General features: G+C 53.1%; 3 protein-coding genes across 3 annotated transcripts; 2 read left to right on the forward strand and 1 right to left on the reverse strand.

The window, feature by feature from the left end:
* Positions 1 to 788: 788 nt before the first annotated feature.
* On the forward strand, positions 789 to 3,153 carry LOC1269373 (signal recognition particle subunit SRP68). Its single transcript, XM_308003.6, has 2 exons — positions 789 to 1,082; positions 1,187 to 3,153. The coding sequence occupies exons 1-2, from the start codon at positions 962 to 964 to the stop codon at positions 2,941 to 2,943; spliced, it is 1,878 nt and encodes a 625-aa protein (XP_308003.5). The 5' UTR covers positions 789 to 961; the 3' UTR covers positions 2,944 to 3,153.
* A 148-nt stretch (positions 3,154 to 3,301) lies between these two features.
* Positions 3,302 to 10,735, forward strand: LOC1269372 (uncharacterized). The gene is made up of 6 exons (XM_061640591.1): positions 3,302 to 4,608; positions 6,388 to 7,806; positions 7,883 to 8,559; positions 8,648 to 8,822; positions 8,902 to 9,102; positions 9,177 to 10,735. Exons 1-6 carry the CDS (start codon positions 4,245 to 4,247, stop codon positions 9,779 to 9,781), a joined length of 3,441 nt encoding a protein of 1,146 aa, XP_061496575.1. The 5' UTR covers positions 3,302 to 4,244; the 3' UTR covers positions 9,782 to 10,735.
* Positions 10,736 to 10,799: 64 nt separating this feature from the next.
* LOC1269371 (developmentally-regulated GTP-binding protein 2) lies at positions 10,800 to 12,550 on the reverse strand. Its single transcript, XM_308001.6, has 3 exons — positions 12,242 to 12,550; positions 11,279 to 12,144; positions 10,800 to 11,215 (listed from the first exon to the last, which is right to left on the reverse strand). Exons 1-3 carry the CDS (start codon positions 12,303 to 12,305, stop codon positions 11,054 to 11,056), a joined length of 1,092 nt encoding a protein of 363 aa, XP_308001.3. The 5' UTR covers positions 12,306 to 12,550; the 3' UTR covers positions 10,800 to 11,053.
* Positions 12,551 to 13,750: the final 1,200 nt, after the last annotated feature.

The raw sequence follows: 13,750 nt of genomic DNA on the forward strand, positions 1-13,750 counted from the left end.
AGCATCATGTAAGATGGTTTATAATGACGATAAAAGAAATTTTTTGAATGTGCTGAAAATTTTCTGGTATTTCCGGGTCTCGAATCACTTATACACACAGCGCAAGGAATGTGACCTCTATGTGAATGGGAATGTGACGGCCGGTCGGGAGCGAAAAGGCCGAAACTTGTCACTCTCTCGCTGATAGCACGGAGCTGCCATTGGCCGTCTGGCGCACTAATACAGGCGTCTCCCGAGTTACGACCCCGTCGAGTTACGACGATTCGCAGATACGACGATTTTGATTTTGACAGTTAAAAGTTGTCATTGACAAGAAAGTGATGTATTTTTTTGAATTTCTAGGCTAATAACCGTTATACACACATTTCCAAAGATTCCACAACTACTCTATCTTGAATATCTATATTGTGTACGTCTTTTAAAATATAATTATTACATTATCGAACATTATTTTGAATAAAATACACGATATCATAGATTCCAACTCTTCAACTTCAGCTATAAACTTTATATTCATAGATATTCGACTTACGTCTTGCTTTGCGACATTTTTTCGATCCCAAATACAGTCGTATCTCGGGGGACACCTGTACATCTAAACCTTCGACAACGCCCTCAGACGAGGGGTAGGACGCGGAGCAAAGGACGGGTAGCTCGACGAGCTGATTGACAAATTAGCCGTAGGGGGGAAAAAGAAGGCATGAGAAAATGAGCGAAAGGCAACGAGTTCTTCCGTCGCTTTGCACAGCGGGATTTCCTTCGCAGGAAACTGCTCGATTTTGCGCAGCGGGCGCGCTTGAGCTGTCAACAGTTTTTGTCAACACGACAACAAACTGTCAAATGGGAAGCACGGGCCGATTTGTCTTCGTGTCCGTATAAAAAAAACATAATCGGTGAATTTGGTGTGCTCTCAGGAAAAGTATCAATTTATTCCATATTTACCAGCCAAATCGGATAAATTATGGTTGAATCGAAAGCAGAAAAGGCGGAGGTAGGCCGAGAAGATGTCGAAGCCGACAAGGAAAACATGGACGTGGAAGAACCAGCGGCGGATGCCCCGATGAAAGTGTTTACGGTGGAAAGTAAGGCAGGCACCTCTGAATGGTGGCATGTGAAAGGTTTCCCTCCCCCCGGCAACAAACACTAATTGCCCTTCTGTATCTCTGTCTCTTCCCCGTACCTCCAGTACTTCGTCTGATCAAGGACATGCAGCTACAGCACGGTCTCCGGCATGGCGACTTCCAGCGCTACCGTGGCTACTGCTCCCGGCGCGTCAAGCGGCTCCGCAAAACGCTCAACCTGCCCCAGGGCGACCGGCGCCACTACAAGAAGCGCAACGTGACGCTCGCCAACCTGGAGAAGCCGAACTCGGACGAGCGGTTCCTGCACATCCCGCTCATGCTGGCCGAGCGGACCTGGTCGTACGCGATGCAGCTGCGGCAGGAATCGAACACGGAACCGCGCAAACGGTTCCATCTGATCGAGAAGCTGCGCAAATCGTGCGTGTACGCGCTGCAGCTGCAGGACCTGTGCGCCTCGGAGCGGTGCGACGCGCGCACGAAGCTGGAGGCGGAAGCGTACTCCGCCTGGATCCATGGTTCGCTGCACTTCGAGCTGGGGCTGTGGCAATCGGCGGCAGAAAACCTGAAGAAAGCGCAGGTAATTTACGAAAACCTCGCCCAGGCCATGCCGGAGGAAGAGCAAACCGTTTACCGCGCGAAGGTGGAGGAGCTGCAGCCCAGCCTGCGCTACTGCGCGTACAACGTCGGCGAGAACGCGTCCGTGAACGATCTGCTCGAAATGCGCGGCCAGGCCGGGCTGCTGGGCAATCTGAGCCATCTCGTGGCGCAGACGAAGGCGGAAAGCATGGAAGCGTTCCAGATGATGGAATGGCGCGGGCGCAGCGTCACGGTGCGCCCGGAGAAGGTGCGGCTTTTTCTGCTCAGCATACAGGAGCTGGGCAGGAGCCTCGAGAAGGCGAAAGACTACCCGGCCAAGATCGAAATGCTGGAGAGCGTGCTGCTCGACTGCAAGGACGCGATCGCCGCGATCAAGGACGAGATCAAGCAGGACCCCAAGCTGCGCCAGCCGGCAGCCGGCGAGGCTGGTGGTCCGGCCGGCGGCGGACTGATCGGCATCCAGTATCTGCTGGCGTACATGTCGTACACCCGGCTGAAGCTAACGCTCGAGCGCAACCTGTTCCTGGTGGCGCAGGCCAAGCTAACGCTCGACGATCCGAACGTGGCGGAAAAGACGCCGCTGGCCAGCGGCGGGGGCAAGAAAACGAAACCGCAGGATCTGTCCCGGCTGTACGAGATCATACTGCAGAACGTGACCGAAATGCAGCAGCTCGGCGGGATGGAACACGATGCCGCGTATCAGGCGGAGATGGAACAGCTGGCCCTTTCGTTCCGCGCCTTCCGCTGCTACTACATCGCCATCACGCTCGTGGCGATGAAGCGCTGGCGGGAAGCGGTCGCCATGTACGAGCGGTCGCGCAAGTACGCGAGCGATGCGTCGAGCAGCAAGACGCCGTGCAAGGATTTCGATCTGCGGGGCGAGCTGAAGCAGCTGATCGCCACGATCGAGGGCTGCAAGTTTTCGGCCCACGCGTACAGCGTGCTGGAGGACGACACCGCCGACGATACGGTGCTGTTTGGCAAGAGCCAAAAATCCTCCAAACCGCTGTACGAGCGGCTGTCGCACTACAAGGAAGACGCCACGCTGAACTCGCGCAACCCGAACGTGTTCAAGCTGATCCCGGAGATGGAACCGATCCCCGCCAAACCGCTGTTCTTCGATCTGGCCCTCAACTTTGTCGACTTTCCCTCGCTGGACGATAAGATCGAGCAGAAGGGCTCGACCGGCAAGGGTGCGACGGCCGGCATGTCCGGCTTTGTCAAGGGCCTGTTCGGCTGGGGCGGTGGCGGCGCCAGCAAGTAAAGGGGGGTGTGTGTGTGTTCCGCGCACCATCCACTTGATTTTCGATTCCATTTTTTGTTTGTTCGTTATTTGCTTCGTTTTTTTAGAAACGCCCTCACCGTCGTCGCAGCAGGAGGAAGCCACAGCCGACGACATATGGTGGTCCAGCTACCCTTCTACCATACTATTATTATATATCAATAAATAACGGTCGGTATGTTTGAATCAAAATAGCAAATTGACCGAAACAAGCGAACAATCCGAAGCAAAGGCAGAAGATAGAAGATTGGGAAAAGGGTCAAAGAACAGACCGCCCCGAAACGCGAACCGGCCACCCAAACGGTTGATGCGATGATGGGATGCGAACTCTCCCTTTCACCCACCGAGACACACAAAGGTGGTCACATGCGCAGTGCGCAGCAGCTCGGTGCACTTGAATGTGTCATCTTCCGGAATTCACCAGCCGCACTCTCGCTCCCTCTCCCCCCAATGTACGTGCGTGTGCGTCTTTATCAACAGAAAGCGTTTTTCACCACGATGTTTTCCACTGTTTGCCAACCCGCACACGGCGAGAAGGTGAAGCTTTTTTCGTGGTGATTTTTCCCACACGCCACATTCGCTAGCGAACGTTGGTCTGGTGCGGACCGATTTTCACGTGTGCGCGCGTGTGTGTGTGTGTGTGTTGCCAGTGTACTTGCTGGGTGAATTTCGAGGAAAGAAAAACTTCTCCTCCCCCCGACGGCTTCGCTGTATGCACATATTGTGCAGTCAGAAGTAACGAACTTTGAATTTCCCCCATTTCTATCGGGTGGTGGTGGAGCCTGCAAGTGAAAAGTAGAAGCAGCTGTACGAAAAGGTGCATTTTCAAATCGTTTCGCGAAGCTTGTAGAACATTGCACGGACACACGGCCATTCCGTCACATATGTTAGCGAAAAAGCACCCTCCGGATAGGGGTTGAAGTTCGCGCTAAACCATGGTGTGGTGGCTGCTGGTGTGATTGGACCACCACCCTCCCCCCCCCGGAAGAAGGTCACAATACAACGCAGGCAACAGGCATTCTGCGTATTTATAGCATTGTTTGTCCGAATTGGAGCGGAAAATCTGCTAAAAGCGCAACAAAGCTCCCCCACAACACGACATCGTCCTTCGGCTGCTGCTGCTGCTGCTTCTGTCTCTTTCCGGAAGATAAAGAGAACGCCTTCGGCTGAAGGATAGACGGCCGTCCAACCCGTTATTGGTGGTTTTTGCCAAGTTGGTGCACCGGGTGCTAAGAACGCTCGCAGCGGGACGGAAGGGCGGCCGTGCGGTCCAGGCGGCCACGATGGAGCTGATACGGAAGAAGATGAAACCGTACCAGCCGTCGGAGCAGCTGGTGGTGCGCGACAGCGTCAGCCTCAGCATGGACGAGGACCTGAGCGATGACGTGGAGGACGAGGTGTTCATACGGGACGGGCGCACCTGCCGCACGTACGAGGATCGGGGCGCGAAGCGGCCGCTCATGGCACCGAGGCGCACCCGGTACGGCAAAGCAACAAGTGGCAACGGGAGCGGCGGTGTGGGCTGCGGTGGCAGCGCGGGTGGCGTGCGCTCCTCCAGCCCCATCCTGAAGAAGTACCGCCGCCGGAAGTGCTGGAAGTGTTGCGAGCCGTTCTGCTACGGGCTGGCCGCGGTGACTGTTCTTATCGGTAAGTGGGTGGTGGGTGGCGGGGGCATGGGGGTGGATGGGCAAGGACTCCAAAAACCGTAAGACGCAATAGGGAACGCAATTTGCAACCACACAAAAAAAAAATGTGAAAAGGATAAACCGCAGAGGTTAACCACGCGGGTGAGCCCACCTAGCGCCTCTCAACCCCAAGCGGGTGCGTGTTTGCACCCTCGGGGTGGGTAGTCTCGGCAGAGTGACCACATATTCACACCGGTTGTTAGTTTTAATGAGTTTATGAATTATTGACACCCGCTGTGTGCACGATGACGACGACGATGATGGTGATGATGATGAAGTTTTCTGTGTTCCGGGGGCTATTTTTGCTGTTGTGAATTTTCCGAACTGTTTCGGATGAGTTGGCAGAAGAGAGGAACCACCCATAGGACTAATTTAACGGTCCTTGAAATGGAAGTGTTTGTCCAGGGCACGTGGTAGAGCGCCGCCGTCTGGCTACATACATTGTCCAAGCGCGTTATTAGCGCACGAGTTCACGCTAATCAGCCGTCTTTGTTGTGATCCTGTGGTGACTCCAACGTCCAGGTGGTTGGTCTAATAAGCTTAATGATGGTGGTGGATGAAACAACTATTGGTCTTTGCTGCGTCTCATGTTCCTAGCTAGTTTGCCAACTGTTTGCGGTTAATAGGAGCATGAATAGACCAAACATATCTATCAGCGTATGTCTTCTTCTAGGTTGATGCTTATGCGATATGGGTCCTGTGGCTTCAACCCAGGTGCCAAGGATAATCCTTTTTAGGAAATATACTAGGACCATTCAGTTTGAGCAAATCTTTGAATTTATCCTTAACACAGACAGGATCGGAATGCCTTAGAACGCAGCAAGGAATAATCGTAAGGAATCGAATAAGGAATAAGCTTTGGGTATCAGCTCCAATTCCTGGATGATTTTTAGAAGGACGTCCTGCATCTAGATAAGGCTGAAATGATATGTAGGAACAATATATGTTCAGCCTCCAGGACACTCAGGGCCTTTGAGATACGAAAGTGGACGTACGAGGCTCATGAATAGCTTTCAATAGACTATAAATAGATTCCGACACTTTGGGATCAATTCCAACACACTCATAGGTTTCGGAAACAGTATCTCCATAATCAAGAGTTACGTGCGAAATTAGTGGAAGGACCGAGAGAAGTTAACTTTAGTTACATCTTCACTTACTTGAAGATGTCTTTCAGTATCAATATCAGAACTGGGATAGGTTTCGGGGTTAATTTCAACATCACTGTAGACTTGATAATAATTCAAGAAACTATGACATCAATTAAATAATCGAAATATGTAAGTTAGTGTTTATTCTCATGGATATGACTGATGCGGAAACAGTTCAATTAGTGAGATAGTATTGTGCCTCAGTAACTTAAATGGAATAGAAATAGGATCAGTTAAAAAGCCGCAATTGGTTTAAAATTGTTTTCAAGGTCTAGATATTGGATTAAAATCTAGGGTCAGAACAGGGATGGGGTTGAGATTAATTCTAGGTTCAGCATAAATTCGTCATAAGTTCTATATTCGTGCTAGTTTCGGGATTAGTTCCAGAAGCAGAATTTCAGATTCAACATGAAGGTAGGCCCACAATCCATTCTAAGACCTAGTGTGACGTTAAGGATAGTTCTGCCTTTACCTTTGCTCGTACTCCAGAGAGTTTATAGTTTCCCTGGGTTCACTATTACATACCCGAGAGGGTGTACGAGGGGCCCCAAACCTACCACTCACATCAATCATCCTCCCCCTCCCTACAGGACTCATCGTACTGGCCGCACTGCTCCTCACGGCTTTCCCGCAACCGCTGCAAAAGATCAAGATTTGGTTCCACAAGGAGTCCGCCTTCAGCAGTGCCGTCATCCGGGACAAGTTCAGCAGCCTAATGTACACCGGTGCGGACGGGAGCGTAAGCTACGCCAACCCCAGCACCCTCAACGGCACGCTGGAGATGGTCCCCTGCACGCAAATCACCGTGCAGAGCGTGTGGACGCGGGTCATTGCTCGCGTCAACAGCGAAAGCCCACTCCGCAAGCTGGACGTGAACCGGGACGGCGTGGAGGACGTGATCGTCGGGTACGGCATCGACGAGCTGGTGGACGAGGGTATCCGCGGCTACATCCCCCAGTGCACGTCGCGCAAAACCGGCATCACCGATCTGTGCGGCGGCGGGCTGCTCGCACTGAACGGTCTCGATGGCCAGACGCTCTGGCAGCGGTGGACCTCGTTCACGATCTTCTCGCTCAAGTGCGACATCGACATCAACGCGGACGGTGGGGCCGACTGTGTGGCGGCCGGGCGCGGCGGCCTCATACTGGCACTGGACGGGCGCAACGGCCGCATCCTGTGGGAGCTGAAGGACTACTCCGACCTGGAAAGCTACGCCGAGATCAGCATCGACCTGTACACGATCAACGTGGTGCCCGATCTGAACAGCGACGGCATCGCCGACATCCTCGCCGTACACGTGGAGGAAACACAGCGCGCCCACGGTGGCCACATCAAGCTGATATCGGGCGCGACCGGTGCGATTCTGCGCAGCATCCCCACACCCTACCGGGAGGAAATGTTTGTCCCGATGCAGGTGCTTACGACCGGGCCGACCACCGGTGCGGATGCGTTTCTGGTGGTAACGGGCGGCCAGAACTCACCCGGCGGGGTGTACGTGCTGCGGCGCGAGAACCTCATGAAGTACCCGGGCGAGAGTGCGTTCGAGCCGATCGTGCGGCTAGAATCGTCCGGCTTCATGGTGCCCGCCGTACTGACCGACCTGAACGGGGACGGCGTGCAGGACATTGTGGTCAGCTCGTTCAACTCGACCGTGTACGCGTTCGACGGTGCGAATCGCACGCAGCTGTGGTCGTTCACCATTGCCGACTCGGAGAGCGTCAGCTCGATCGTGCCCGGCCACTTCGACCACGACAACGTGACGGACTTTATGGTGAAGTACAACACGGGGCCCGGCTTCCCGATCTACTACTACTCGCAGACGACGATCGTGAACGGCACGAACGGGAAACCGTTCCTCGACAGCACGATCAAGGATTCGGGCGGCCCGAACGGGCTGCTGGGCGGCGTTACCATCTCCCAAACCGGGGGTGGCGATCTGTTCCTACACTGGCAGACCCAGTGCCGGAATCGCACGGCCGACACCACGGACGAGTACCAGTTCATACCGGGTAAGTAGTAGGCGCTTTACTGTCCTGTTTCTGTTCCTCCAGTGAACCGTTGTTTTCTTACTCCAACTTACTCCAGAAAGCGACGTCATTCAGCAGTCCCGGGCGGACACGTGCGCCCTCCGCTACAACCAATCGTCCGTGCTGAAGCTGTACGCGATCACGCGCCACGTCGAACCGCCCGGTGCGGTCATCTTCTCGTCGGACGACTTAACGATCCGGCTGAACGAAACCGGCGCCGGCACGGCGGAACAATCGCCTCCGGGCTACGCGGCACCGATGAAGCATCCCAAGATGAAGCTGCGGAGCCGCAACGACGGCCAGAGCAGCGCAACGTTGCGCAAGAACTCGGTCGAGGCGGCATCCGCCGGCGGGCAGCCGGCGAACGGGCCGGGCGACGATGTGCATATGGATAAAAAGTTGGCCCCATCGACCGCCGCCCAGCGTCCGGCTGAAGCGGTCGGTGTGGTAGTGGACAGGCCGGGCCAGGCGGCGGCGGCGGTGGGAGGGCACGGTGGTGGCCGGCGCAAGGACATCTTTCGCGAACAGCAGAGCCAGCCGATGGGCCAGTCGATCGATGCGCTCGCGGAGGAGGAGGCAAAGCGACAGGAAAAGCTGGCCCTGAACAATGTGTACAAGAAGTACATCTACAACGCGAACGATCAGGAACCGGGCGGCGAGCTGGCTGAGGAGGGAAGGGGGGAGGAGCGCAAACCATACATCTATCTGCCGTACGATCAGATCGATCAGGAGGCGGTAAGGAAGGCGTTTGGGGAAAAAGGGGGGAACGAAAAGCATTTGCAACGGTGATGAATGTTTGTTTTTTCTTTCTTCGGCTTTTCAGCGTGACCCATACTTGACGAATCAAATCCCGCCGGCCCCGGCGTTGGGTGGTTTGGACTATGACTATGGCACACCGCCCCTGGAGGTGGACGAGGGCCGTCCCATACCCGTACCGTACAAGCGTCCACGCTATCGCTCCAACGGGCGTGACGTTCGCAGCAAGTTTGGAGCATTCGGTAAGTGGTGGTGGTGCTCCCTATGGCCTTTTTTTCCTAGAAGCGATAAACACATCGGTCTTTTGTTTTTTTTTGGTAGACGACATCGACCTGCACGATCGTTCGCTGGAGGAGCAAGTGTTCAACGAGTCCAACCCGACCAGCTCGCAGATCGTGAAGAAGGTGCTGCTGAACGACGAGATCGTGGACGACCTGAAGAATGCGGACCCGGGCAGCAAGGGCTCGAAGGAGACGCTGTGGGATCTGGAGATGGAAAAGGAAGCGAAGGAAGCGATGAACGGTAGTGGGACGGGTGGCTTGAGTCCAATGGCGTGGATGGTAGTGTTGCTGAAATGTTCCTCTTTCTATTTCTAGACGTCAACGCCATGAACTACGAGTACAGCAACAGCAAGGCACGCCGACAGACGGGAACGGTCGGGTCGGTCGTGGCCACGGCGGTCAGCTCGACGGTGCCACCGCCAACCCAGCCACCGCTATCCACGTCGACCAGATCGTCGGTGCTTCCAAATGAAAACATTCTTCCCTCGATTGCATCCTCGGGCGTGTTGCTGAAATCCATTCCCAGCGCAGCTGGAACGGCCACTCCCACCACCTCATCCCCGACGCTCGATTACGTGTTTGTGATGAACGTGCGCGAATCGGAACAGTATCCGCCGCTCTTTCTCGACTCCGATCTGGCCTGCGTGCAGGAGAAGATGCAAGCGTACCGTACGTACCGCAACGAGGACATGGTACAGCTGGAGAAGAAGTTCTTCGCCCAGTGTCTGAAGGCCCGGCTGCCCGAACTGGCCCCCCAGTACCCACGGTACGAGACGCAGATCATCGTGACCCGGGTCGAGATTGGCTGTGCGTGCAGTGCCGACCTGAATCCGGCGCGGGAAGTGTGCTCCCAGCTGCACAGCTACGACCAGCAACGGTGGACGCAGTACATGGGGAACGAGGGCAACGGGCGGTACTGAGGCAGCGACGGGGAGAAGGAACAGATCCGCTGAATGGGGTGCTCTTCGTCTCCGATTGCTTCGAACTTTTTGGGGGGTTTCTTTTCTTCCACCGGATGGCTTTCCGAATGCCGGCGCTGAGTTTGACACGGCGTGCCGAGCATTTGCGTATTTACCAGCGTTTACTAACTATTCTTACTGTGCACGTTGTCTCCCGTGGCAACCACCTCTCGGTTTAGGAGCAAACTTATATCGTACAAATGGGGATTCGGGGAATGGGTGGACATCCACTTGCTGGACTGAAAGGCACTCAGTAGGCTTTGGCAGGAGCAGTGCAGGATCCTCCTTTTTACGTTTCTTTCACAGCATTTCCTTCACTGCAAAGTAGGATAGGGAGCAGCCATAGATAGGGTGGTGTGCTGCAGCTACATTGGTAGTGAATCGCGAACAGATAGGACAATCCCCTTTATCCAGAATTGAAAAAGTGTTGACAGGCGGGTGAGTTATTTGTGTACATTAGCGGCAACATCCCAGCCTCTCCCCTTGGTTCTACAACACGAGCTGGGCCGATTGGAGGGCCCACTCAAGGGGCGGGGGAGCAGGAAGGTGCCGCAAATGGTAGAGTGGAGTTTGTGGGTGATTAATTTTGCAACACACTTCCTGCGCATACTGATATATCATTCATAATCGAGCAAAAGTATTATCAGATTAGATAAAGAAGAATGAGATATAAAGAGAGAGATAGAGAGAGAGAGTGATTAGAACAGAAAACTAATTATGGAAGAGAGATAGTAAATGAAGGGGAATATTTACAATCGCGGTACAGCTATAAACTATCTATGTTTGGGGGGCTGGGAAGGTAAACGGAAGATAACGAGAGAAAATCGTCTAAGGGTGGGGGTGGAGGGGAGGCATTGATGTAGAGAATAAACAAAAAAAAAAGGTATGTAAATATAATCAGGAATGGGAAACGAATCAGCCGTGTGCAGCCGTGGCAAAACGTTACTTTCGCCGGTGAGTATCACAGACGGCGGGGATGTTTAAGTTTTAGCTGTTTTTATTGTAACGATTAGGCGGGCCCCCACAAAAGGGAACTTTGCCATTTGGAGAAAGGAAAATGGTTTCAGTCACATTCTTTTCACGCGTCCTTTCCGCGGAAGGATTGCAGACGACTAAGACGACTCATCCAGACGCTCGAGCGGGGCGGAACAGAGAGTGAGGATACAACGGCACTGGAAAGGAGGACGCACCAAAGAGGAAAGGGGGCTCTTACCGGGTGGTAGATAGGGGCGGTTACTTTTTGACGACCTGAATAACGTCCTCGTCGCTCATGATGTGCGAAATGCCGACCCGCTGGGGCGAATACTTCGTCGACGTGCCCCACACCAGCGCGTACTTGAACTGTGCCGCCAGCGTGCGATGAATGGCGTGACACACGTGCTCCACCGAGACACCCTGTAATTGAAGAAATGGTTACTGTCCCACTTCCACCACGAGGACAGTGCGTCAAGAACTTACCCTTCGCAGAATCAGACCATCGTCAAAGTCGGGCGGTGCGCCCGGCTTCTTCGTGTACACGCGGATCAGCTGCAGGTGCTCCCACAGCACCTCCAGCAGGTAGTCCAGGTTGAGGTGCATATTGCAGCTCACCACCACCGAGAACGGCTGGCGGGCCAGCCGGTCCACCTCCTCGATCGAGATCTGGTCGATCTTGTTGTACACGTAGATGCACGGCAGATAGATCCGGTTGCCGGTGACCACGTCGATGAACTCGTCCTCCGTGCAGTCCTCCCGGAACAGGACCTCCGCGTTGAAAATCTTGAACGAGTGCAGTATCGTCTGTACCATCTTTTCGTTGCACCGGGTCAGCGGGCAGGTCGCGTTAAAGCTGACGCCGCCCCCCTTCTTGATCTTGAAGTAGATGTTGGGCTTGCGCTTGTTCAGCCGCAGCCCGACCGACTCCAGCTCGTACTCGAGCAGATCCCGGTGCACGTTCGGCTTGGTCGCGTCCAGCATCATCAGCACCAGATCGGCGGTGCGCGCCACCGCTATCACCTGCCGGCCGCGACCCTTGCCCTGGGCCGCCCCCTCGATGATGCCGGGCAGATCGAGCAGCTGTATGTTGGCGCCCTTGTACTCGATCACGCCCGGGATGCAGGTGAGCGTGGTGAACTCGTAGTTGGCCGCCTCGCTCTCCGTCTTGGTCAGCGTGGACAGCAGCGTCGACTTGCCGACGGACGGGAAGCCGATCAGGGCGATGCGTGCGTCGCCCGACTTGAGCACATCGAACCCGTCGCCCTTCTCGCCCTTCTTCGACGGCTCGAGCAGCTGCGACCGGTACTTGGCGAGCTTCGCCTTCAGCAATCCCAGATGGTACTCGGTAGCTGTGTTGAGCGGCAGAGTGGGGGAAACGTGTCAACAAAGGGTTTTCTCTTATCTTTTGGATAGTTTGGACGCACGGAAAAGCCACCACAAACTTACCTTTGTTTTTCTGTGTTTTCGCAATTTCCTTCTCGATGTCCGAGATTTTCTCCAAGATACCCATGATGAGGACCGGGCTCGTGAGGCTTTCAGCTGTTGTCTAACAAAAGTACGATCGCACAGACAGATTAAGGCAGATGATTTTTGTTTCTTTTCCGACAGTAAAAGGTGCCCAACTTTAATCGGGGCAGCAGGAAAGAATTTGGTAAACTCTTCCTGCGTGGTATTTTGGTGGAGAGCCTGCCGGAGCTTCGGAAAACGTCAGTCATAACAAATGCTCCCGACCAAGGTGTGTTTATAGAAGGTGAACTATTAGCGCGTTTACCGGGCGCCAGCATTTGGCGCGTGGCCACGGAGGTGACAAAATGCTGAATTTTTTTTCAACTTTTGTCAAAATTTAAAAAATATACACAAAAACGACAAAAGGCTGACACCTCTAAATATCATCGATATTTTGTTTAAGAAGTACTAAATAGGTACATAAATCAATTAGAATCATGCATTTTAGCATTATTATCATAGCAATGGGTCACAACAACATTGTCAATATTTTGTAACCTCCGTGGCCACGTGATAATTCGCACACATACTTGATCACAAATTTTAGATCGGCAGTGCTGCCAGAAAAATCCATTTGACTTTTAATTCCCAACTGACAAAACAACCGCAACCAATTCAAAATGACCGTTTCATAACCCTTGCATTCCAACAGTATGTGTTCATCTCAAGCACTATGAGTTCGCTGTTTCATTTACCATTATTTCTCCTTTGTAGTCTATTTTACCCCAAGCGATGCGGAGGGCATTGAAATCTCCGGTAATTATTACTTTTTTGGGTAAGTTTGATATATTTATTGGTTTGGTGTTGATATAAGGATTAGTTTTGTAATTGTGTCTTTAAAATCTCTGCGATTGACTGGTGGAGCAATGTTGTTGTTGTTGTTAGTATGGTTTAGAGAGGCTTTGGCTCCTGCGGAGTTCTTTCGCCTCTTAAATGGAGCAATGTATATGGTAATGATTATTAGGTTTTCGTTCAAACCGTTAATGGGTGTCTCCAGTCATTAAATGACAATTTAACCAAACACCAAAACACCTTGGTTCAGCTATTTAACTTTGGCCAGAATGCGATAGATATATGTATGATGTAATTATGGATGTCTCTCTCACTCCGGCGCTTTTTTCAAAGCTTTCGAGCCAAAGCTCATCCAAAGCTCGCTCTTAAACTGCAGTAATTGCAGTTTTTACCATCGCCTGCGCCTCCAAATCGGTGTGAATTTCCCTCGCCGTCGACGTTTTTTTAAGTAATTGTGACGGTTTTTTGACGCTTAGCGACGGTTTTGCGACGGAAAAAGCTCGCCTGGTGTGTGTGTGTGTTGGTGGCCAAAACATCCGCTTCCCCCATCCCCCACGTTAACCACACGGTAGAACATTTCAAATTTGTGGTTTGTTTGGAATTAGTACAGTGTTGATGAAATAACTGCGACATACGGGACTAATATCTTTTAACAAT

The sequence above is a fragment of the Anopheles gambiae genome, chromosome 2 (assembly GCF_943734735.2).
Source record: "Anopheles gambiae chromosome 2, idAnoGambNW_F1_1, whole genome shotgun sequence".
Lineage (NCBI taxonomy): Eukaryota > Metazoa > Arthropoda > Insecta > Diptera > Culicidae > Anopheles > Anopheles gambiae.